Genomic DNA, 25,803 nt, shown 5'->3' with positions numbered 1-25,803 from the left:
TAAAAATTAATTTCTTTTTTATATACGAGCGGCCTGGAGGCAGGCACTTAAGAACTGGCTTTGGTTGCTTCTCAGTCATCAAGTGTCTCAGGCTTGCTCTTACTACTCCATTGTCCTTAGTCTATTACAAGTAGCTTATTGTCCAAGATAGTTGTTCAAACTCTAGTCATCATAGTGGCATTCTAGTTTGGAAGGAGTAGGAAATGTCCCTCCTTTTTAAGGAAACTTCCACCAAGTCACCTCAGGAAAGTTTTAAGTAAGCGTGTTGTTTGCCTCAGTAATACAGATTGTATTTTACTATGGAGGAAGGAGCCCTTCATGTTTGGTCAGCCCTAACAATGCTATACAGAGAAAACGATAGAAATTTCTGTTTCTAGCCTGTTACTGCACTTGGGCAAGAAATCATCCTGATGTCACTAATGAACTTCATTAAATAGTTCAGTTCCCAGAAATTTCACAAGAGTTCTCCTTTAGTGAAGGTTAATAAATAGAAATCATTAACCGTTTTCTGATGTAGTTAGACATGACAATAATTTTTTCAAAAACATTGCATACTTTCTAAAAGAGATTCATAGTTACATTGGGAGATGTGCAAGATGGTGTTTTGGCTTTATTAAAAATAGGTTTTTTTCTTTCAGAGATTTTTTCATGAATTCTTCCATTAATACATAAATGTTTGATCTTTGCATACAATACAGTGAACCCATTTTAAGCAAGTAAGTATAGTTTCATGAGTTTTGACAAATGTATACCTATGTGAAACTACCACTGAAATCACAATAGAAAGAAAGCATCTGTGATGCTTTCCCTCCATCTCTAGATAGCCACTGATATATTACTATAGATTCATTTTGTCTTTTCTAGATTTTGTTTTAAAGTGTACTTATTTTGAGAGAGAGAGAGAGAGAGAGAGAGAGAGAGCGAGCTAACACGTGAGCGGGGGAGGGACAGAGGGAGGGAGAGAGAATCCCAAGCAGGCTCTGTGCCGTCAGCACAGAGCCAGACGCAGGGCTCGATCCCTTGAATCACAAGATCATGACCTGAGCCGAAATCAAGAGTTGGACATGTAACTGACTGAGTTAAAAAAATCTAGGATGGATTTTTTTTTTTATCAAGGGAATCACATAGTGTACGTGTCCTCTTCCTATTGTTGCTTAAGTAGGTTATTCCTTTTTTTTTTTTTTTTTAATTTTTTTTTTAACGTTTATTTATTTTTGAGACAGAGAGAGACAGAGCATGAATGGGGGAGGGTCAGAGAGAGAGAGAGAGACACAGAATCTGAAACAGGCTCCAGGCTCTGAGCAGTCAGCACAGAGCCCGACACGGGGCTTGAACTCACGGACCGCGAGATCGTGACCTGAGCCGAAGTCGGCCGCTTAACCGACTGAGCCACCCAGGCGCCCCGGTTATTCCTTTTTAATGCTAAGTTGTAATCTCTTGTATTGCTATTCCAGTTTGCCTGCTCTTCCATGTATTGGTTTTTATGAACATTGATACACTGGTTTTGTGTGTGACAGATTTTTTTTTTTTCTGTAAATAGGATTATAGTTGCTGAATCATGTGGGAAACATAGGTTTCACTTTATAAAGAACTGTTAAAGTTTTAAAATGTGGTTGTCCCATTTTACATTTCCATCAGTTACATGAGAGTTCTAATTGGGATTCCAAGGTAACAAAGATTTTCTCTCATGATTTCTTCCGGAAGTTTTATAGTTTTGTTAGGTTTAGGTCTGTGATCAAGTGGCCCCTTTTGAGTTCATTTTTTGTGTGTGTGGAGTGAGGTATGGGTTGAAGTTCTTTTGGCATGTAGGTGTCTAGTTCTAGCCTCATTTGTTGAAAAGACTGCTTTTCTCATTGCGTTACCTTGGCATCTTTGTCATAAATCGAGTGAATGTATTGCATCTGTATATGTCTATGTTTATGCAAAGGTTTATTTCTGGATTCTGTATTCTGTCCCTTTGATTTATGTGTCTTTTATGCCAATACCACAATATCATGATTACTGAAATTTTATGGTATGTCTTGAAATCTGGGCAAATTCTCCCAACTTTGTTCTTTTTCAAAATTATTTTGGCTCTTTTGGGTACTTTGCACTGCAATATAAGTTTTAGAATCAACCTGTGAGGTTTTCAGAAAGATCCTGCAGGGATTTTATTGTGATTTCATTGAATTTGTAGATCAAATTGGGGAGGATTGACAGGTTGACACTTTTAAGGCTTCCAGTTCATGAACGTAGCCTAGCTTCCGTTTTTTTTTTTTTTTTTTAAGATCATTGATTTCTGTCAACATTGTAGTTTTTGGTGTACAGGTATGGAATATATGTTATTAAATTCATCCCTTAGGACTTTGTAAATTTTTCAATTGTTTTAAATGGTTTTGTTTCAAAATATTCTAATTGCTTATGCTATTATATAGAAATATAATTGAATTTTGTATATGTATCTACATACTGCAACTTTCCTAAACTCAATTATTAGTAATAGTCGCTTTTTGGTAAAGTCCTTGAATTTTTGTAACTGTACATGAGGATATTGTCTGTGAATAAAGATGATTTTATATCTTCCTTTCAGTTTCTATGCCTCTTACTTTTTTTTCTTGCTTTATTGCATTAGTTAGGACCTATACTACAAAGTTGCATAACAGTGTACCTCTTTGCTTTGTTACTGATTTTTCATGGGAAGTACTCAATCTTCTATGATTAATTGTGATGGTAGCTGTAGTTTTTGAACATCTTCTTTAATCGGGTTGAGGAAGTTCCCTTTAATTCCTGGTTTACTTAGTTTTTACCACGATTAGGTGTTGAGTTTTGTTAAATGTTTTTTCTGCATCTATTGAGATGATCATAGGTTTTGTTCTGTTAACATGGGGAATCATATTAATGGGTTTTTGAGCTAGTTTGATTCAAATTACATTGATGGGCTTTTGAACTCATTCAGCTAAGCCTCACTTTCCAAGATATACTCCCATTTGCAGGGTGTGTTATCATTTTATGTACTGTTGGATTTGATTTGCTACTATTTTGTTAATTTTTAAATCTGTGTTCATGAAAGATATTGACGTATAGATCCCTTCAGTATCTTTGTCTTGTGTTAGTAATGTGAATCTCATAAATGATGTGGGAATTAGTCCCTTCTCTGTTTTCTGAAAGAGCCTGTGTAGGATTAGTGGTATTTCTTTCTTAATGTTTGATAGAATTTACCATTGAAGCCCTCTTGCCTTGGAGAATACTTTGTAGGAAGGTTTTAAATTACAGATTCGATTTCTTTGATAGGTATAGGGCTATTCAGATTTTTAACTTTTTTATTTGCTTTAGTTTGGTAGTTCTTTCAAAGAATTTGTCCATGTAATCTAAGTAGTCGTATTTATTGGCATCAGGTTGTTTGTAGTAATTACATTATCTTCAGTGTCTTTAGTATGTGAAATAATTCTTGATGTTGGTAATTTGTCTTTTCTTTCTCTCTTGATTAACCTAGAGACAAAGTTCTCTATTTTATTGATTAACAAAAAAAGAACACCGGCTTTTTACTGTATTGGTTTTCTCTGTTGTTAGTTTCACATTTCATCCATTTCTTCTCTTTTCAGTATTGTCTTCCCTGAGATTACATTTGGTTTAATTTACACTTCTTTTCTAGCTTCTGAAGGAAGAAGTTTGGAGCAGTTTTACACCTTTCTTCCTTTCTACTGTAAATATTTAAAGCTACAGATTTCTCCTTGAGCACTGTTTTACTTGTATCCCATACAATTTTGTATATTTTGTTTTCATAATCAGTTATTTCAAAACATTTTCTACTTGTGATTTCCTTTTTGTCCAATGTGTTGTTTTAGAGGTATTATTTATTTAATTTCCAGATTTTGTCAGGAAGGGGGATGTTCTAGATATTTTGTGACTTTCTAATTTTGTTCAGAAATTTCAATTTTAAATATATTAATATTTGTTTTATGGCTCCACATACGGGTTCTCTTGGTGAATGTTCCATGTGCATTTGAAAAACTGTATCCTGTTGAGTGTTTTTGGTTTTTTTTTTTTTTTTGATAAATGTCAGTTTGGTTATGTTGGTTGATAGTGTTGTTCACGTTTTCTATACCTTATTGATTTTCTGTCTACTTGTTCTATCAGTTGCTGAGAGGAGGCCTGTTGAAATCTTCAATTATAATTCTGGATTTGTCTATTTCTACTTCTAGATATATCAGTTTTTACTTCATGTATTTTGAAGCTTTGTTGTTAGACAAAGCTGCACATTTGGGATATATGTCTTCTTGAAGAGTTGACATTTTTATCATTACAAAATTTCTCTATTCCTTTATAGTCCTCTTGGAATCCACTTTGATACTAATCTAGCCATTTTAGCTCTCTTATAATTTGTATTATAACTTGTTTTTATATTGAAAGTGAATTTCTTGTGGGCAGTATGTAGTTGGACCTTTAAAATTTTTACTTATCCTGAGAATTGATGTTTTTTACTTGTAATAGACTATTTGTGTTTAACATATTTGTATGATGGTTGTGTTTAAGTCTACTGTCTTGGCACTTTTCCCTATCTGTCCCATCTGTTCTTTGTTCCTTTCTTCCCCCCCCCCCCCCCCTTTTCCTGCCTGTTTTCAGATTATTTGAGTGTTTTCTTATGATTCAATTTTATCTTCAATATTGGCATCTTAGGGGCATCTGGCTGGCTCAGTTGATGGAGCATGAGACTTTTGATATTAGGGTTGTGAGTTCAAGCCCCACATTGGCATCTGAAATATACTCTTTGTTTTACTTTTTAGTGACTGTGCAAGAGCTTATAATATGGGACTTTGTTATCGTAGTTTATCTTCAAGTCATATTAAATTTCATTTATAATGTAAAAAACCTTAGAACAGTATACTTCCATTTTCTGTTTCTGGCTTTTGTGCTACTGTTGTCATATATTTTTCTTCTCTATCTGTATACAATCTGTGATGCATTATTAGTTTTGCTGTAAACAGTTAATTTGTTTTAAAGAAATTAAAAGTGAGAAAACATATGTTTTCTATTTATATATTAACTGCTTTGGGTGCTTATATTCTTCTGTGTAGATCCAGATTTCCATCTGCTATTTTCTTTGTACCTGCAGAACTTTTTAAAAAGCACTTATTCTACTTATATTTATTACGAGGTAGTTCCATGGGTTTCTGCTCATCTAAAAGAAGTCTGTATTTACCTTCACTTTTGAAGGATATTCGTGCTTGATCTAGAATTCTAGATGTGGACATTTTTTTCCCCTTTCACATGATCTGTTGTTTCCAGGCTTGCATACTTTCTGGTGAGAAGTCTGTTTAAAGGATTGTCTTTGTTTTCCCTTATATAATGTGTCTTTTTTCCCTTTTGACAGCTTTTAAGATTTTTTTAAAATCACTGGTTATCAGAAACTTAATTTGGTATTTTTTGCTTTTTGTTTTTTTTGTTTTTTTCTTTTTGTTTGTTTGTTTTGATTTATGCTGCTTTGGGTTCACAGAACTCCTTGGGTCTGAGTACCTTGTTCTCATGAAATTTGGAGACAATTTGGCCATTTTTCAAAAACATTTTTTTGGTCCTCCCTTCTACCTTTGCATTCTGGGACCATAATTATATGTAAGAGTGCTTGATCATAGTCTTCTTTTGGCTTTACTCATTATTCTTTCAGTTTGAAAAAATACTTTGTTCTTCAGCTTATGTAATTACATTGTATGTTGTCAGGTCCCCCTGTACCCCCCCCCCCCCTTTTTTCTTTTACTGTGCTACTTTACTGTTAAACCCATTCAGTGAATTTATTTTGTAATTTGTGCCTGGAAATTCTCGTGTTTTTATGTTTTTTATTTCTTATTAAGTTTAAATTCTTGACCGTACTTATGATAGCTTTCTTAAAGTGATTTTTAATTCCATCTTCACTTTCATTTCTGGGTTTGTTTCTCTTCACTGATTTTTCTGCTGGCCATGAGTCTCTTTTTGCTATGTCTTTGAATGTCTGGTGTTCTTTTATTGGGTGGTGGATATTGTGAATGTTATGTTGTTGAAAGTCTGGATTGTATTTCTTTCCTGTAAAGAGTTGAATTTTGTTTTGGCTGGCAGTTAGCTACTTGTAGATGAGATGATGATGGTAGTGATGGTCGTTATTTTTGAGAATCAATTTTTAGGGTGTGTTAGAGCAATCATGGCCCTTCTGTGGTCTCTGTTTAATGCCCAACATGTTTAACTGTGTTTTCATCCTGACTGTTCAGAACGAGACTTGTCTCCCAGTTTTGTGTGAACTGTTAGAGTGATAGCTCTCTAGTAATTCTTTGCCAGGCCTCATGGAATTTTGCTCTTTGAATGTGTAGCTTAGTGTATGTAGGAACTATTTCACAAGAACCCCTATCAGGTCTCTGGAGCTCTTTTTCTGCAGAACTTTCTGGTGATATGCTCTCATAAATTCCAGCTGCCTCAGCCTTTGCAAGGCCTACTTCATTTGTTTTCTTTCTCTTAGAGATCCTAGCTCCATGCTGTCTTTTGTCCAATGTCTGAAAACAGTAGTTTCATACTTTTTTGTCTAGTTGTTTATGGTAGAAGGATAGTTACAGTGTTTCTTATATTTCAAATGCCATATTTGCCTGCGTGTGTTATCTTCTATCCTAGTTCAGGGCTTTGTTTTTTGTCTTTTAAGGATCAGAAGGTAGTTATTTCAGGCTCACAGGTCACACAGTCTCAGTTACAACTAATCAGCTCTGTGGTTGTAGTGTGGCAGGAGCAAAGATAGTATGTAAATAAATGGGCAAAGTTGTGTACTAATAAAACTTTATCCATGAAAACATTTGGCCATCTAGTTGTGGTGTTCTGACACTCCTTTCCTCTCTTAGCCACATCGTATTTCCGGAATGGTTTGTATGTTTCTCTCCTATGGTTATTGACACACATTTCTAGGCAAATGTGTCCATTATTACCAAGTTTGTGGTGAGAAATCATAATAATTTCTTCTTATGTCATTCTTTTATTTTCCCCATTTTTTCCTCCATTATTATGAAGTTTTGTGAATCTGTTGAGTGTGAGTTTTTCTTTCAGATTACACCAGAGAACATAAAATTTTAACAACAACAAAAACATTCAGCTGACCCATGGGGTATAGTTTGTCAGTCCCTTGAACTAGTTGACTGAGATACAAATGATATTGGAGATACAAAATCTTATGATTGGAAGGGAAGAATCTTTGAGATTTGTATTTCATGTTTGAAAGGAACCTTATAAATCATACTGTCCAACCACCCCTTTGATGTTTGAAGCCACATCCAGTATTAACAGCTTCTCCTTAACATCTCATATGTATGATTCTCACGGATCTCAACCAGGGATTTTTTGAGAAAGCTATCACTGTTGTTGTTTTAATCATCAGTTTTTCCATTTGATTCTCTGCTACCACTTGGGTCTGTGCTAAGCATATCTAATTCATCTTCCACATATGAGTCTTTCATATAAGTTGAAGACTTCATAAATTTCTTCAGAATGTTAACTCCATATTAAATGCATCCAGCCTAATTCCACTATGGCTTTATTCCTTTTGTTTTTTATTTTTTTTATTTATTTTTTTATTTTTTTGCTGCCGTGTTTATTTGCTTGAAAGTATTGAACATGAGGCCATAGAGACTCTAGCCATATGACATGTTTAGATTTCCTTACCAACCTAGTCCTTCATCTGTTAATTTGTTCCAGTTTATCTAGATTTCTCTCAAAGTATGGAGTTGGGAGCTGAAGGCAGTATTGACCAGGGACTTGCTATGTAAGATACATTGTGTAGGATCTAGATCCTGTGCTTTTAGCAGTGTAGCTTAAGATGGAAGTAACTTTTTTAGTAGCTCTTTCACATTGTTTAATTGTATTAAGCTTCTTGTCAAATAAAATCTTTGAGCCCTTTTCACTCATATTCTGCTAACCCAGCCTCCCTAGTTTTTATTTTTATGTTTTTGAACTAATATTGGTAAATATTCAGGAAAAAGTTGTTATGAATCAGCAAAAATGTACATATGTTAGAAAACATCTTTGATATTCAGCTTCATCATATGGAGAGTTACCATATTGCGTTTCTCACAACATGGAAATAACATGTTAGGTGGGAGTCCTATGGGACGTCCAGGGTCTTGTTGTCCTCAGCCCCTCTGCAGAGGGAACCTGGGCAAGCTGCTTAGGTAAATGTAGGAAGAGTTGAAGACTTAGGTGGGAGGAAGTGTGTAGCTGGAAGTATGTCTCTGGTTAATTGAAGTTTTAGTAGTCTAAAAATGGAGCAAAGAAAGACAACAGCACAATATTTTAACACATGGTAGATAACCTTTTGGCTTTTGCAACACAATTTATGGGATGTCAAATTATTCTTAAGATTAGAAATGTGGGCCAATTGGTCTATAAAGTGGTATAATGAATTTTCAATACTAGTAGTAATTTTTGTAGGCATTAACTATGTCTTACTACATTTGATCAGTTTTTTTTCTTTTTTAAAAAATTAGAGTTGTATTATTAACATAGTGTAAGAGTCAAATAGCCCTACAAGGTTTTATGAATAATATTCCTCTGCTGGCTCCTATTTTACCTTTTCCACAGACAAACACTTTCGCCCCCTTTTGTTGATTGTCTTGATTCTTACTTAAATGTAAGAATCTAATACTGAATATTCTAAAGACTAAGCTTGCAGTTACTTTTAAGGTTTTCAAATTCTGGATCTTTCATTATTGAAGATGAGGATTTAGCTCATTCTCTCTGCCCCCTACAAATACTTTTCCCATCTTCCCATTTTAACGAGATAGTTACATGGTAATTTTAATTAGCTTATTATTCAGTGTTAACATTCATTTGATTATGTTAATGTATGGCTGAGCCATCTAGTATACTCTGATTACTTTTTCTGCATAATTTGAAGATAGTAATTACCTTTTTTCTTTATTTGACTATTTACTATGTATTTTTAATTAACTCATCCTCATACTTTTTGCCTATTGTCTGAATCTCCTTTTAATTTAAGACTTGCAAATGTATTCTGTCATTTTCATCTTCTTGAGATACAACCTGTTGCAATCTGGATTGGTTGCCCTCTACATTGATGCACAGTTGACAGCCTGTAATCATCTGATTATTCCCTGTTGTTTTAGCAATTCGTGTTCACTCCATCCCACGTTGGATCTATTTCCTGAATCTCTTGGTTTATTTGGTTTATTCCTTCTTTTTGGAGGAGTACATCTCCAGGAGTTTCCTGAGAAAGGGTGCATGCGCTCGCTCTCTCTCTCTCTCTCTCTCTCTCTCTAAGTCTTGCATATTTTAAAATATATTCTACTTCTACACTTGATAATTTAGATTGGCATAGGTAACTAGTTTGGAAATCGTTTTCCTTTAGAATTTTGGAGTTCTCGCACCATTGCCTTGCTTCTGGTATTGCTGTTGTGAAGTCAGAAATCATTCTCATTCCTGATTCTTTGTGATCTCTTTTTACTATATGGAAGCTCTGAGGACCTTCTCTTTGCCTGTAGTGTGCTGAAAGTTTACAAAATGCCTTGAGTCTCTTAATCTGTTGTTCTGGGTATTTAGAGAGCCCTCTCAATCTAGGAATTCACATTCTATTTTTCTCAGAAATTTTCATGAATTATTTTATCAGTAACTTCCTCTTTTTTCATTTTGTGTATTTTTTCTTTCTGATAGCTCTTGTATTTGGTTTTGAACTTCCTGTGCTGCTCCTCTAATTTTATCTCCCCCACCCTCCCTACTTTTCAATTTGTGTATTTGCTTTACTTTTTGGGATATTTCATAAACTTTATCTTCCAGCCCTTCTATTGAGTTTTCTCATTTTTGGCATCATTAATTAAAAATTTTCAAGAGCTCTTTTTTAGTTTTCTGAGGTAGTCTACAGGTCTTTTATTTATTTATTTATTAATTTATTTATTTTTATTTTAAGTTTATTTGTTTTTTTTAAATGCTTATTTATTTGGAGAGAGAGACAGCACAAGTGGGGGAGGGACAGAGAGAGAGACACACACGCACACACAGAATCCGACGCAGGCTGCAGGCCCTGAGCTGTCAGCCCAGAGGCTGATATGGGGCTCGAACCCACGAACTGCGAGATCGTGACCTGATCTGAAACGAAGAGTCGGATACTTAAGCGACAGAGCCACCCAGGCGCCCTCAAATAGTGCAACCATTACATGGCGTGAGATCAAGCCCCATGTTGGGCTCTGCGCTGACAGTGTGGAGCCTGCTTGGGATTCTCTCTCCCCTTCACTCTCTGCCCCTCCCCCACTCGTGTTTGTGCAAGTGCTCACTGTCTCAAATAAGTATTTTAAAAATGGCAGCACTATTTTATCTCTTTGAGAATATTAATAATGGATTAGAATTTTTGTTCTTCTCCCAGTCTAGTCTGTTTCCTTCAAGTTACTTTTCTGTTTGTGTCTGTTTCTTTTTGTCTATCATTCCTCCATATTTTTCCTCAACTCTTTAGTAATTCTGGGTTGTCCGTGCTTAGGAGTGGTGGACTGAAAAACTGCTTGGAAGTTGAGTATGCGAGTGACATTTACTGTGCACTTCACTGATCTGGGTGGGCTCTTTAGTTGGGGGAACCTCTCTTGTCAGTATTTTGAGGTCTTTTCTGTTGAGCTGGTTAGATTTCCCAAAGAAGATTTCCAGACGCCCTTTCTCTCTAGGCGATGAAAGACCGGTTGCCAGCTTTCTGGGTGCTGAGAGGGAAATGGGAGAGGGTGGTTTTTTACTTTTATTTTGTACATGTTCACTGTTTTCACTCTGGTTCCCTGCCTTCAGTTGTGCCTGTGTCCCTCAGTGCAGATACTCTCTGTTTTTACTGGCCACAGAGAATACCCTTCCAGTTGTTCGATGGGGTAAAAAGAGCAGTGGGGAGGGTACCTGAGTGCCTGAGTTCTTGAGTGCCTTCTAAGCAGGCCTTCAGCCACTTTTTCCTTATTTCATCTCCTTTCTGCCTTTTAACCCTCCATCCAAAGATAACTGTATTGTTAACTCCTGAGTCTGAGGGGATTCTGTGTATATTGGGTTTTATCTGCCCTTTCTCCATAGCTAGGATTCAGTTTTTTTAGACATTATAAATTTCTTTACCTCTTGAGCATCTGCTTCTTAGCTTTCAAAATCTTGATGCTCTCATCTTCTCTTCTGCCTACCATTGTGATGTTATGATTTAAGGGAAAAACAAAACAAACATTCTTGACTGGTGTTTTAGAGGAGCTTAAGAGAGCAAAAGCAGATGTGTCTGTTTACCCTGGTGTTTTTACCTGGAGCTGATTAGTTGTGTTTTTACAGAAGTTTTCTATTATTCCTGATTTTTTTCCTTTCTCTGACTCAAGTTGAGGGATGATTTAATATGTTTGCTGTATTTTCCTGATCTTCTAGAGTAGTAACCCTATCATGGGAGGTTGTGAGGTGAGGCAGATTTGGAATTTTCTCGTACACCCATGTTAGCCCCAGATAATCACAGCTGCCTTTTCTACACACCATCCTAGAATCCTGCTCAAGATTGGTATTAAGGTAATTGTTCTGTAGTTTGAGAAGTCTCTCTTTTACCTTTTTCTTGAAAATTCAGATCTTCTGGCAGCTCTCCTATTCATACGGATCATTCTAAGGCATATAATTAAGGGTTCAGTCTCATCTACAAGTTGCCTTTGTGAGTGGGATGTAATTAGCCTGGGCCAGGAGACTTGAACTCATTTATAGTATCTAGGTCAACCATATCGCTTTACAGGTCAGGAAGCTGTGCTGCCCTGAGATGGGAGTAGATTTCCTAGTATCATACAGGTAAATAGTTAAAAAACTAGGACTTGAACCTAGATCTTCTGACCTCCAGCCAGTGTTTCTTCTGTGGTACTATACCTCCCTGAGTTCATTCATAACCAAGTCCTGTTCCTTCGACTCTGTTCGGTGACTGCTGAATACAGCTTCAACCCTGAGGAGCCACACTGCAAGTATATACTTGTTAGTCATGTGGGTTCTAATTGCAATGGGTCAGTGCAAATGAATGACTTCCTTTGGGAGAATTTATCAGCTCATTTCCTATGTATTGTGTCTAAAGAATAGCACATTAAGAATCAATATAAATTTTCTTTAAATACATTCATGCTGTTAGAAACTGCATTTATCCCGATTCTGTTGTAATCTATTTAATTCCAACCATTCTGAACTGACTATAGTGGCCTAAACAGAAGGCCACGGGAGCCTCTGCCAGTTAAGTTCAATTTTCTGAGGACCTTGACTACCTGTTCAACAGATGCCAGCCATTGAGGAGAAAATTTCCCTCCCGTCTTTCTTGCTATTATTAGAATAGTTATTTTCTTGGCTTGTTGTACATACCCTCTAAAAATTAGCTTGTGTAGATACAGTCTTATAGTGGTAACATGTAAAAGAAGGCATATAATTATCTGAGTGAAATAAAAAAAGTCTCTTCTATTCATGGGAGGTGTGTGGGCTCTCTTGTACTAGTTTTCTTAATACCTCAGGAAGACTAAAGAAAGATTCATGAACTTTCTTAAATTAGAAAGTATGGCCATGAGCTCTTGCCATTGCTAAATTGAGTTGATGACAGTTTCTTTGTACTATTTTATAATCCTCTAGGGCTAATTTTTACCATTAGCCTTAAGAAGCAGCATGGCAGAGTGGGAAAGAATTTATGCCTTAAATTCGGTTATGCTTTGAATCCATTTATATTTGGGATCTGCCATTTGCTGCCTGTGTAGTTTTGGGAGAATTATTTAACCTTCTGAGTCCTAATTTCTTTACCTGTTTGTTTGTGAAGGTTAGAAATTCTGTGTGAAGACCCTGCTGTGGTGCCTGTTGTGAAATAGGTGATGCATCAGTGCACAAAGTTGGGGTTGTTATTATATACACGTGCGTGCTGGGTTTTTTCCTTGTATATTTTAATTCCATCTTTTGGATTCCATCTTTTAAAAACCATGTAATTTTAAACTTAAATATGATTATGGATTGTTTGTCAGTGACAAATACTGCATTTTTGGATAATTTGCATCTAGAAATATTTCATATGGTTGCTTCACAATTTTGGAATCATTAGATAAAGGATTTTGAGGCTTGGAAATCTGTACTTGTGTCAGAAATTGGGTCAATAGTAGTTGGTGTGGAATTGATTTTTAACTATAAACATGATCATGGTATATGAGGCTGTGTATTAGTCTAATTGAATATACATCCATGATAGGATTTTTTTTTTGGACAGTATTTCAGTATTACGGAGTTGTATTTCCTTTTTTTTTTTTTTTAATTTTTTAATGTTTATTCATTTTTGAGCAACAGAGAGAGTGCAAGCGCTGGAGGGGCAGAGAGAGAGAGAGGGAGACAGAGAATCCAAAGCAGGTTCCAGGCTCTGACCTATCAGCACAGAGCCTGACCTGGGGCTTGAACCCACAAACCATGAGATCATAATCTGAGACCAAGTTGGATCATTAACGGACCGAGCCCCCCAGGCACTCCTCCTCTCCCCCTCCCCCTCCCCCCCCCCGTCCCCTCCCCTCCCCTCCCCTCCCCTCCCCTCCCCTTATTTATTTTGAGAGAAAGCATATGTGTGCATGAGTGGGGGAAGGGCAGAGAGAGGGAGAGAGAAGCTGAGAGAGAGAATCCCAAGCAGGCTTTGCGCTGACAGCAGGGCTAGAACCCACGAACCGTGAGATCATGATCTGAGCCGAAATCAAGAATTGGACGCTTAACTGACTGAGCCACCCAGGTGCCCCTGAGTTGTCTTCCCTCTTATCAAACATTAATTAATTCAAAATTTAAAGCTAAGCCTTTGCACATTCACTTTATACTTAGTTATCTTGGTTAGGCTTAAATGGTGTTTCATTGTTAGATTTTTCAGTGAAGACTGGTATAATGATATTTAATTTTAGCTTTAAGGTAACGAACGAAATTGTTTTAAGATAATGGGACATTTTTCAGTTTTTCTGGTTGAATTAGTTATGAAGTGATTAAGTTGGTAGCTCTGTTGTTGTATCACTTGGATTTGTGTTATATCACTTGCTAGAACAACTCCATAAAGAATATAGAGCAGGCGGCAGCGGCTTCCCTTTATCACTGAGACCAGAGAAGCACTGATAGGAAGTTAGTGGAAGTGCTGGGATTAGGAAATCATTCTCCTGAATCAAAGCCAAATATTTTGTTTGCTGAACCATGCCGGATGTTACAGGTGAAAGTATTCTAGTGAATAAATTGCCGTTCATAGATTTCTTGGGGACTGCCTCACCTGATGTTTCAATCTCTGATATATCTTAATTTTCTAACCTTTTAAATATAGTTAATGTACATATTAGGGATTTATATTTATTGGTATCTTTTGTCTCCCCCGCCAACCCCCAGATCCTTGGGGACAGAACATGAGCTTAGGTGCTTATGAGAAAAATTAGTCTTTTACTTAACTTTTCTGATTTCAACTGCCTCTTAAGTCTTTTTATTTAGTTTACTTCTTTGACCTTTATTTAAAAATTGATGTTAGGCTTTCTGTTTTAAACACACACATACGTACACATTGATTTCATTCGAAGAAATAAAGAGATTTGTATGCGAGAAAAATGCACAAAAGATCTGAACAAACAACTCAAGGAGAAATACTACTGTCATTACTAGTAATGATAGTGATATCATTTATATTTTTTGCCATATGCCAGGCATCTTCCTAAGTATATACATACTGACTCATTTAATCAACTCTGTAAATACTGTTATCCTGATTTTACTGGTAAGACAACAGAGAGACAAAGGTTAAGTAACTTGCTAAGACTTGCTACTTACAGCTAGTGAGTGTAGGGCTGGTATTCAAACCCAGGAAGGCAGGCCCCAGATTATACTTATGATTAAATATATGATAATGATTCCCTCTGAACTGAAAAAGGACTACATATTAGTACAGGGACATACCATTCTATTGAATTGGCAGGTATTTAAGAAGATACGCAATTTGGGAGGAGGTTATTTGTATTAGTGGGACTACTAATTGAAAAACTGTATGGTAGCACTCATCCATGAGTCTTAAAATATTCATATTCTTTGGTAATTCTACATCAAGCAGTCTCTCTTAAGAAAGTCATCTGGAAAATAACAGTATGCAAGGGTGTTTACCAGTTATAACAGTGAAAATGAAAGTTTGTCTAATTATTACGGGATAAATTATGTTTTCTCCAGTGAATACATACGTATTATACAAACATTAAAAACTGTTTTAAAAACAATTTTTTAAATGTTTATTTTTGAGAGAGAGAGAGAGAGAGACAGAGCATGAGCAGGGAGGGGCAGAGAGAGGGAGACACAGAATCCGAAGCAGACCCCAGGCTCTGAGCTGTCAGCACAGAGCCTGACGTGGGGTTCGAACTCACAAGACGTGAGATCATGACCTGAACGGAAGTCAGATGCCCAACTGACTGAGCCACCCACGTGCCCCTAAAAACTGTTTTGAAGAATAATTTATATATATATGTAAATATAGTAATTTATATATATATAATTTTATATATATAAATATAGTAAGTCAAAAAGCAGGATATAAAGCCATGGTAATATGGTTCTAAATTAAAAACTATGTACAGAAAAACAGGAAGAACATACATTAAGATACTAATAATTATTTCTGATGTGATTATGGAAAATATTCCTGGTGGTATTATTTTTAAAATTATTATTACTATTTTTAATGTTTATTTTTGAGAGAGAGAGAGACAGAGTGTGAGCAGGAGAGGGTCAGAGAGAGAGGGACACACAGAATCTGAAGCAGGCTCCAGGCTCCAAGCTATCAGCACAGTGCCTGATGGGGGGCTTGAACTCACGAACGGTGAGATCAAACCTGAGCCGAAATTGGATGCTTAACTGACTGAGCCACCCAGGTGCCCCTCCTGGTGTGATTATTTTACTTTTAATTTATATTATTTATTTTTGAACTTACTGCATTGTCCATGTAGTACTTTCATACTAAGAAAACAAAGTGGCATAAAGGGGAAAGCATAAATGATGCTTTTACCAAGAATATTCATTAGAGATTGGATTTGCATATCTCACAATGTGAAGGGGGGTAAGTCACTGAATGCCAGACAGTTTTAATTTGGACATTATTATATTTGGAACAATTTTTTTTGAAGTGACGCATTTTATGGGATTGAATAAAATTGATATTTTTTTCTTAAATGTGTTTCGTTCATTATGGTGATTGATTGTTTCGGCACTTTAAATTTGTTTCAGTTATGTTAGCAGGAGATACTGTTTTTTTCTATCTTATACTTGATTTTTGAAAAACAACTGACAAAAATTGACTTGGTGGCGGTGGGGAGGGAAGATGAGTGGGTAAGGATTGAATGCAAGGGACACATGGAGTCTTTTGTGCAGAATGATGTTATGAATCCCTTTTATCACCAGTTTTGAATATATAGTTGTAGTTTATAGCTATTTAAATAAGGAATTCAGCTTCTGTTTGTGTTGAACCATCTTTGAGTTTTAGCTGCTTAGCCCCCTCTAAGATTTAAGAAATTTTAAAATACAAATGTAGGTAATGGGATAAAGACCCGGGTTCTGCTTGCAGCTGGTTTAGTTTCCATGTTTTAAAATGTGTTTGGAAGACAAAAGACAAAAACATGAATAAATTGCTGATAACTTTGCATCAGTTTTGTTAGTAGCTTGCTTTGGTGTTAATGATGAAGCACTATTATGCTGCATGATAACTGCTTTCTTGATTAAGAAAGATTGAAACTAGCTTCTGGATGGGAAGGAATTGAGGAAATTCTTTGAAAAAAACGATTTCAGTTTTATGAACTTATTTTTTAAACTCTTACCTGATTTATTCTTTTTTTTTAAATGTTTATTTATTTATTTTGTGTGAGAGAGAGAGTGAGCATGCATGTGTGTGCGAGTGGGGTAGAGACAGGGAGAGCGAGAATCCCAAGCAGGCTCTGCACCATCAGCACAGACACGGACATGGGGCTTGGTCTCATGAACGGTGAGATCACGATCTGAGCCGAAATAAAGAATCGGATGCTTAACTTACGGAGCCACCTAGACTTCCCTCTTACCTGATTTCTAAATATAATTTATGAATCAAATAAGAAATAATAGAAAATAGCTTTTATATGTAAGGACTTTATAGTACATTCTGGGTAAAAATGGTTCAACCGGAAATAATAATCATTTGTTTGTGGTGATTTGGTATTTAATATGAGGAGCCATGTAGAAATCTTGATATAAAAAAATGAAGTTTTGAGGCACCTGGGTGGCTCAGTCGGTTAAGCGTCCGACTTCGGCTCAGGTCATGATCTCATGGTCTGTGAGTTCGAGCCCTGCGTCGGGTTCTGTGCAGACAGCTCGGAGCCTGGAGCTTGCTTCGGGTTCTGTGTCTCCCTGTCTCTCTGCCCCTCCCCTGCTCATGCTCTGTCTCTCTCACTCTCAAAAATGAATAAATGTTAAAAAATATTTAAAAAATGAATTTTTTCTCCCTTTAAAAATCAAGGAGGATTGACAAACATTTTTCAGTGAGAGAACTCTTAGGTGAAGTATAGTGACAATATTTATTTTAGCAGATTTGCTTATCTGTAATGGAAGCCTGTTTTTAAGTGTTCTGTAGGTAAAAAGAAATATCAAAACCATTGTAATTTTCTTGTCTTTTTCCAGGCTGAACTCACGGGAATCAAATGGCGTAGGTACAATTTTGGAGGGCATGGGGACTGTGGACCCATAATTTCAGCCCCAGCCCAAGATGATCCAATCCTGTTAAGTTTCATCCGCTGTTTGCAAGCCAACTTGCTGTGTGTATGGCGTCGTGATGTCAAACCAGATTGCAAAGAGTTATGGATTTTCTGGTGGGGAGACGAACCCAACCTAGTGGGTGTAATACATCATGAACTGCAGGGTAAGATTTTGTTTTTTCTTAAAAACTGTTACCATCGTGTGTGTGTGTGTGTGTGTATAAAATTATAATTATTTAACAGTAGTAAGTTTCAAAAAGAATTTATTAAAACTTGCTGAGAAAAATTCAAGTGTTTAATGGGTATGTCTCTTGAAAGGAATATCCTCACTCTTACTCCTCTTCTTTCTACTTGTGTTATTTTTTTCAAATTTGCTTGTTGTTTCCCAGTCATGCTAGGAACCAGAACCTGTGAGCCACTGTTACTAAAGGAAAATACTGTGTCCCCTGGGTGTTTTGGGGTGGAACAAGGCTAAGATCCACTGTTTTAAAATGATAGTGAGTTGTGAGTAATTAGCAAGTCTGTGAAATGAACAGAATTGTTTTTTCTTGAACTGTGGCTGTTGTGGTTCATTACCAGCTGAACACTGATGGAAAGTTGTAAAGTGATAATAAAAGTTAGTACAAGCCTTATTGGAAAAGATTATGAGATGACATTGGATAGTATTTTGTAGAAAGATTAAATAATCTGATCTGATTTTGAGGTAGCAAGTTTTCCTTTGTTTTGTTCCTGCTTTTTATATAATTAGGTGATTCCAGGAAATACTTGCTCTCCAATGTTGTCTAATTTTTAACTTCAGATTATATCTGATATGTGGAAACTTTGAATTAATCTAAGAGTTTCATTACTCTAAGCTATTTTTTGTATTTATTGTAGATTTATAACCAGGGGAAATTTTATCAATATTCTTTGAATGTCGGTAAAGTTTTTTTACTTCTTTACCTAAATGTTTCCATTTAGTATGCTAAATAATTTTTCTAAATCAAGATTAATTACAATCTTTAGGCTAGTGCATTAACCCTTTTTGACTTAACTCTCCTAGAGCCAACTTTAATTATGTCCAAACTACTCTATATTTTGTTAGTTTGTGGTTGAAAAAGTTCAGATAATGTTTGAAATGTTTTGTTAGTTGATATATTTAGTGTTTTTTTTTTTTAAAGGAAAGAGTAAAATTAACTTTAATGTGTACTTGAGGTTCTATTCTAAGGTGTCTGAATATGGCTAAAGAATTTTCCTGCCAAGTTTTGTTTGATATCTTCCTAGCTTTTCTTTGCAACCATTTTTTTTTTTTTTAAATCTGTGATATCCTTTGCCACAACAGCCAGAGGGCAGTAAACCACAGTGGACTAATTGAGCTGTTTACCTTATGGTCCATTTGTCTATTCAACATGAACCTTTCTCCCTGTAGTTTTTAGAATGTTTGGTTTATAAATAAAAGAACCCAGTCTGGGTAGGATTGCTTACTTAGCTGGTTAATCAGCAGAATCTTAGAACTTACATACATATCAAAGCTTATTTTAGGTAGTTAGCAATGAACTCAGGTAAAATTAGTTGAATTAGTTTAATCCACATCTGGATTCCATTTATCAGACTTTTTAAAATAAGATACCCCAGAAGATAATTATAGCATTTATATTTGTTCGTTTAAATATCAAAACATATAGTTTTGTTATAAAATTTTTTTATACATGTGGTAGAGGAATATAACATTTTTGTTTCTTTATCCTTTATTTCTTATGTTTACTTCTGATTTTTAATGTCCTTCAGTTTCTCTACTCTGTATTGATAGCTTATGTCTGAACTTCTTGGTCTGGTATTTATTTGTTAGCACAAATTATCATTTTATAATAGTGATGAAACCAAACCCAACTGTTAATTAGGCTTATTTACTTCATGTATGGAGTAAAGCTGTTTGTCCATACCAACAAAGCACATGATCAGTGTTCTTAGAAATAACAAGTTACTGTGTTATTTCTCATGGGCTCTGTTACTGAGTTAACAAAAAGATGTAGGCTATCTAAAATTTTCATAGTTGTTTTAGATCGCACATGTATTTATTTCATTGATTAATTAAATATCTTTTTGGACTGAGAACAAACTGAGGGTTGATGGGGGGTGGGAGGGAGGGGAGGGTGGGTGATGGGTATTGAGGAGGGCACCTTTTGGGATGAGCACTGGGTGTTGTATGGAAACCAATTTGACAATAAATTTCATATATTGAAAAAAATATCTTTTTGGTAAAGAATTAAGCAAAGATTGACTTCTGTTTATAAACTTTTTTATAAATCACAGTAATACTACATTTTAATTAAAAAATTAGGAAAACAGAACTGTCAGATGAAGAGAATAAAAATCCCGAAGTCTAAAACAGTTGTAATATTTGGTATTTTTATGTATAAGTGAAATTGGTATCATACTGTTTTGTAACTCCGTCTTTTTCACTTTACAATGTATTGTGAATGTTTTCTCATGAGAATGATTATTTTTTATTTTTATTTTCTAACCTATTGAGTCTGAAAACAGTATAAACTTTATTCTCTTACTTGCTACCAGGAAAGTATGACAGTGATGGAATAGTCATAACTTTGTTAAGTACATTTATTCTTTTTGATATGTTGAATTGGGGAAGGTTTTTAGATGAAAGCATGTGAAGTGTCCATCCCATAGGTAAAAGTGGTTGAAAAGGGGACTTTTATGTGGTTCAACCTAATTTTAGAAAATATTTGAAACTTAATTAGAAAAATGAGTGGCATAAGGACAACTTTATTTCAAGTGAGGGAGAATATGAGATGTAGAGTGGTCATGAGAAAAAGGTACAAAGGAAATATTTTAATTGGTAGTCATACAAATTGAAGATATTTTGGAATCGTTTTCTTTTTTATTTAAAATTTTTAAAAATGTTTTTTATTTATTTTTGAGAGAGAGAATATGAGCAGGGGAGGTGTAGAGAGAGAGGGAGACATAGAATCCAAAGCAGGCTCCAGGCTTGGAGCTGTCAGCATAGAGCTCGACGCGGGGCTCAAACTTGTGAACTGCAAGATCATGACCTGAGCCAAAGTCAGATGCTCAACCGACCGAGCCACCCAGGAGCCCCTGTGTTGTTCTTTTCTCATATGTAAGAGTCATTTCATATGTATTTCATAAAATACATTTTAACAGAGCCCTATAATATTAAGCACGATGGTATCATTATTGTAACATTGTCTTTTCTTTTTTTAAAAAATTTTATGTATTTTGAGAGAGCGCGCATGAGTGAGGGGGGGCACAGAGAGCGGGAGAGAGAGAGAGAGAGAGAGAGAGAGAGAGAGAGAGAGAGAGAGAAAGAGAATCCCAAGCAGGCCCCATGCGGACAGTGCTCGAACTCACGAACCGTGAGATCATGACCTGGGCTGAAACCAAGAGTCAGATGCTTAAACAACTGAGCCACCTAGGTGCCCCAGTATTTTCTTTTTATAGGGACATTTTATTGTTTCTGCAGATGCTTTTTAATTTTTTTATTTGGTAGTTCCCTTTGTCTTTACAGTGTACTCGAAAGAGCATACTACTAAGAGACCTCACAGTGCAATACAGCACTAAAGCAAGCATTTTTGGTTGATTGTATAAAGTGTTCCCATAGAGAATAATCCTGCAGGATTGACACACAGGTTAACTTTAAAATATTAGATGTTTTATTTAAATGCTTGAAGTAACTATGAAATAGTTGGAGAGAACACTAAAACACATTTATAGCCTATCCTGTCACTTGGATAAACACTTTTGGGCCCTTATCTGGGGAATTGCTGTTTTTAGTGTATGGCATAGTGGTTCAGAACATGGGCTAGATTTGAATCCCTGCTCAGTCACTTGCTAGTTGTGTATTGTTGGTCAAGTACATCATCATTGCCTCAGCTTTCCTCACTGTAAATTGGGTTATAAGGATAACAAAAGTTAAATTACTGAGAACAGCACAGAGAACAGTTAGCCTAAAGACAGTTAACCCATACATCAAACTTCAAATATTTTGACATTTGTTAATGTTTTATTTATGTACTTATTTATTTTATTTTTTGAGAGAGAGAGAGAGAGAGAGAGAGAGAGACAGAGACAGGTCATGAGCAGGGGAGGGGCAGAGAGAGAGGGAGACACAGAATCAGAAGCAGGCCCAGCCTCCGAGCCATCAGCCCAGAGCCCAACGCGGGGCTCGAAGTCAGGGACCGCGAGATCGTGACCTGAGTCGAAGTCGGACGCTTAACCGACTGAGCCACCCAGGCGCCCCTATTTTGATATTTTTAAAATGATTCTTCTGTAGAGCATTCAGCGCTTGCTAATGGACCTCAACTAGTAACTTTTAAAGTATACTTAAGGTTGGAGTAATTCTATTTTTGATTTTAAGTTTTAATATTTGGGTGGAATAACTTAGAATAATAAAACTTTATAAAGTGTTAGAGCAGTGAGGATATCCCTCCCTGTACATATGAAAATTGTCTAGGGGCGCCTGAGTGGCTTGGTCGGTTGAGTGGCTGACTTGATTTCGCCTCAGGTCGTGGGATTGAGCCCTGTGTCCGGCTCTGTGCTAAGTGTGGAGCCTACTTAGGATTCCCTCCCTCTGCCCATCTCCCCTGTTCGTGCTCGCGCTCTCTCTCTCTCTGTCTCTCTCTCCCCCCCGCTCAAATAATAATCAAAGTTACCTAGATTCCTATACACAGAGTTTCATAATAAACCTTAAATTGCATTACGAAGAGATCCGAACTTTAAGGTGTGACTCTTGGATCTCTGTAAGGTAGGTTTGTAACTTTACTGCCATCTCCACACAATGGTGTTGAATTAGGGCACTGGCTGAACACAAATATGTGTATATCCTTCCCTGTGGCCATGCTCAAGTACCTGTATCAGTGGGTCCCGCTGTAGGGTTTTGATGTAATCTCTACCCTTGATAAGTGTAGAGTTTGAAAAGGGCATAAGACAAGCACACACATATGCATATTGCAGAGAAACACTGTAAGTACATGTAAGAGAAATGTAGTAGATTACTTTCCCAATGGGCAGACCGTTTCAGGACCATTGCACAAGTGTTTTATAAACTTACAGCAGAAACACTGTGAGCCCTAGTGCTAAGGGTTGATAACCTTCTTGGTTTCTCATCTGTTTATTGAACTTCTAACCTTAGGCAAGAGTTGTGATCAGCCCTGGATATGTAAAATGAGTCCTTATCTTTAAGGAGCTCACGGTGTTATTGGGGAATTAGTGAGGTGAATCCATAATTATGCTGTGACAAAGTAAGCTGTAAATGATTAAGTTATAGAATCTTGCAGAAGCATCACATTCAGTCTTGGGGAACAGAGGATAGGGAGATGATGGGAAGCCCAGAGGCTTCAGGTGTGTCTTATTGGGTAAGAAGGAGCTATCTAGGTCGGGATGGACCTTGTCGCAATCAGAAGAAGTAGCCTGTACAAAGGGCGGCCTGCCAGCAGTGAACAAATGGTGTGAAGGGCAGGTTTGTCTGGAACTTAGGCTATTTGTGAAATAGTCAGGAGAGACTGAGAGCCTGGGCAGGTGGGCCATAATGTGGAATGCACTGGAGAAAGGAAGACGAATTTGCATTGAATTTGATAGATTTTGAGGAATTGTTGGAGGTTTCTCATCAGGAAAGAGACATAATTAGGAAGATTATATATAAGATGGATATGAGCAGGAAGGCAATAATGTAAGAAATTATTTTATTCTAAATTGAGCTATGAACTTAACCCTTGTATTTAGTTTGAGGTACAGATTTATTTAAATTAAAAAATACCGGTGATTACATACTGAACTGTATGTTAATAGTCCTTGCCAATTTTATTTTATTATACCTTTGCTGTTTTTGCTTGGCTAAATTCTTTTCTACATTTTCAATTTGAATTTTAGAGATTAATATAATGTAATATTTTCCTAATCTGCTAGACAAATTATTTATAAATACCATCTTCTGGCTGTTTCATTGCCTATTAGTTGGTGTTTGGAAAGACATGCTCTCTTGAAACCCCAAAATGGTAAACAGGGCAAATACAGACTTCTACGAACTGAAGATAACTTAACCCAAAGCTTAAGAGTACCTGGTCCAGGGGGTGCCTGGGTGGTTCAGTTGGTTGATCACGACTTTGGCTCAGGTCATGATCTCATGCTTCATGGGTTCGAGCCTGCGTTGGGCTCTCTGCTGACAGCTTGGAGCCTGGAGCCTGCCTGGATTCTGGGTCTCCCTCTGCCTCCGCCCCTTCCCCACTTGCGTTCTTTCTCTCTCTCAAAAATAAACGTTAAAAAAAAAAAAGTCCCTGGACAAGTATTCTGTATGGCCTAGTATGTGCTAAGTGATGCTTGTTGAATGAAACCCATCTTATATAGTTCTAACATAGCATAGTATTGTACTCTTAGGAGGTTAACTTACAATAAATACACCTAAAGTTTTAAACAATTTAATATTGTGAGGAGATTGAAACCTAATTAAAAGTAAGGCATTAAATATCCATTTTATTTTATATATGTTCTATAAAGAAACTTGTCTATAAATATGCACTGTCTATAATTTTAAAATTGATCTGCTCTCCCTTTTCTTTTTGATTATTACTAGATAGACAAATATACATCTATACACCTGTCTACCTCTAAAGAATCCTATTGGAAGCCTTAGCAATTGGCTTTACTGTCAGTGTAGGGGCAGATTGGCAGTTGTTACCTTCACTGTTGCATTTATAGTCGTAAGTATCTTTTTTATTTTTCATAAAATAAAACGTTTTTCATAGTGCTGCCACCTATGCCAGGAGATGTGGACACTTGAAAAAAGAGCATTAGACATTAGAGAGCTAGAAAAAGGGGATCTGGTTTTCTGACATTGGCCAGTGTAAGATAATTTAAGACAACTTTAATACTGTTTTATATTCCACTGCACTGATGACAGGTCTCTGGGGACAAGCGGGCATTTTGTAAGGATGAGGGAGGCTGAGAGGTGAGAATGGAGAGTCAGCTTGCTGGTATTCTCATCTGTATACTTCGACTATAATGTACAATCTCAAATGATGGGATTGATAAAGCCTTTGTTCAGCAATTTCCAATACAGAACCTGATTCCCTCTGTGCTTTTCATTTTGAAAAGTATTTACAGACATGAAGACAAAGTTTTTTTCTGGCTAAACCATGTGAAGGTAATACCTAGTAGTCCTGAACCTTTACCCTTAAGCACTTCATCATGTAACTTCTATGAAAATGTAGGACATTTTCATTGTATTGATGTAATTTGAAGGCAACACTTCAGTTGTCCTGTCAAATTTTTCATAATCTGAATTTGTCTGATTGTTTCTTCATGATTAGATCCAGGTTAAACATTTTTGGCAAGAATATTGAGTTAGGTGATAAGTACTTCTGTGACATCACATCAGAGGCATATCATGTTCATCTGTTCCAATATTGATCCTTTGATGTTTGATTACTTTGTTAAGATAGCGTCCACCAGATTTTTCCTGTGTAAAGATACCTTTTTCTTTTTGTAATTATTGGTGAATTTGGGGCAAAACTCTGATACTGTGAATATCCTTTGCCCTAACAGCTTTTCAATCTGGTTTGAGGAAAAACCTAACTTTGAGCTATTTAAAAATAACAGAGATCCAAAGAAGACTACATTCTTTTTTTTTTTCAAGTTTATTTATCTATTTTGAGAGAGAGAGAGAGAGAGCGAGCGAGCAAGCAAGCTCTAGTGGGAGAAGGGCAGAGAGAGCGAGGGAGAGATCCCAAGCAGGCTCTGCACTGTTGGCGTGGAGCCTGATGCGGGGCTTGGACTCACTACCTGCAAGATCTTCAGCTGAGCTGAAGTTGGATGCTTAACTGACTGAGCCACCCAGGCACCCAAAGACTACATTCTTAGGTAACAGAAAAGGTAAGGGGACAGAGAAGAGAAGGAAGAAAAGAATCGAAGATCTAACCAAGGCAGATTATGATGGTAGAATCAAACTCTGAATAGCCTTATTGCTTATCATACTAAAAAGAAAAGTATTGACATTGAATTTTCTAAAATCATAAGCAATAAAGTATATAGGAATTTATTACTACGTATCTTATAGTCTGAATTTTCAGTTGAATTTTGATTTATGGTTATCTTTGAGAAAATGAAA

At 36.3% G+C, this 25,803-nt stretch overlaps 1 protein-coding gene across 2 annotated transcripts in view; it reads left to right on the top strand.

Annotated features, from left to right (window-relative positions):
• Positions 1-25,803, top strand: part of MED13L (mediator complex subunit 13L) — a 302,839-nt gene that overhangs the window by 17,762 nt on the left and 259,274 nt on the right. For both annotated transcript variants that reach the window (XM_019467349.2, XM_053902081.1), the window contains exon 2: positions 17,614-17,851. In XM_019467349.2, coding sequence (XP_019322894.2) covers positions 17,614-17,851 — 238 coding nt within the window. The remainder of the gene's footprint in view (positions 1-17,613; positions 17,852-25,803) is intronic.

The sequence above is a fragment of the Panthera pardus genome, unplaced genomic scaffold, assembly GCF_024362965.1.
Source record: "Panthera pardus isolate Hobbes unplaced genomic scaffold, ASM2436296v1 HiC_scaffold_15, whole genome shotgun sequence".
Taxonomy (NCBI): domain Eukaryota; kingdom Metazoa; phylum Chordata; class Mammalia; order Carnivora; family Felidae; genus Panthera; species Panthera pardus.
This window is presented reverse-complemented; position numbering and strand designations above follow the sequence as displayed.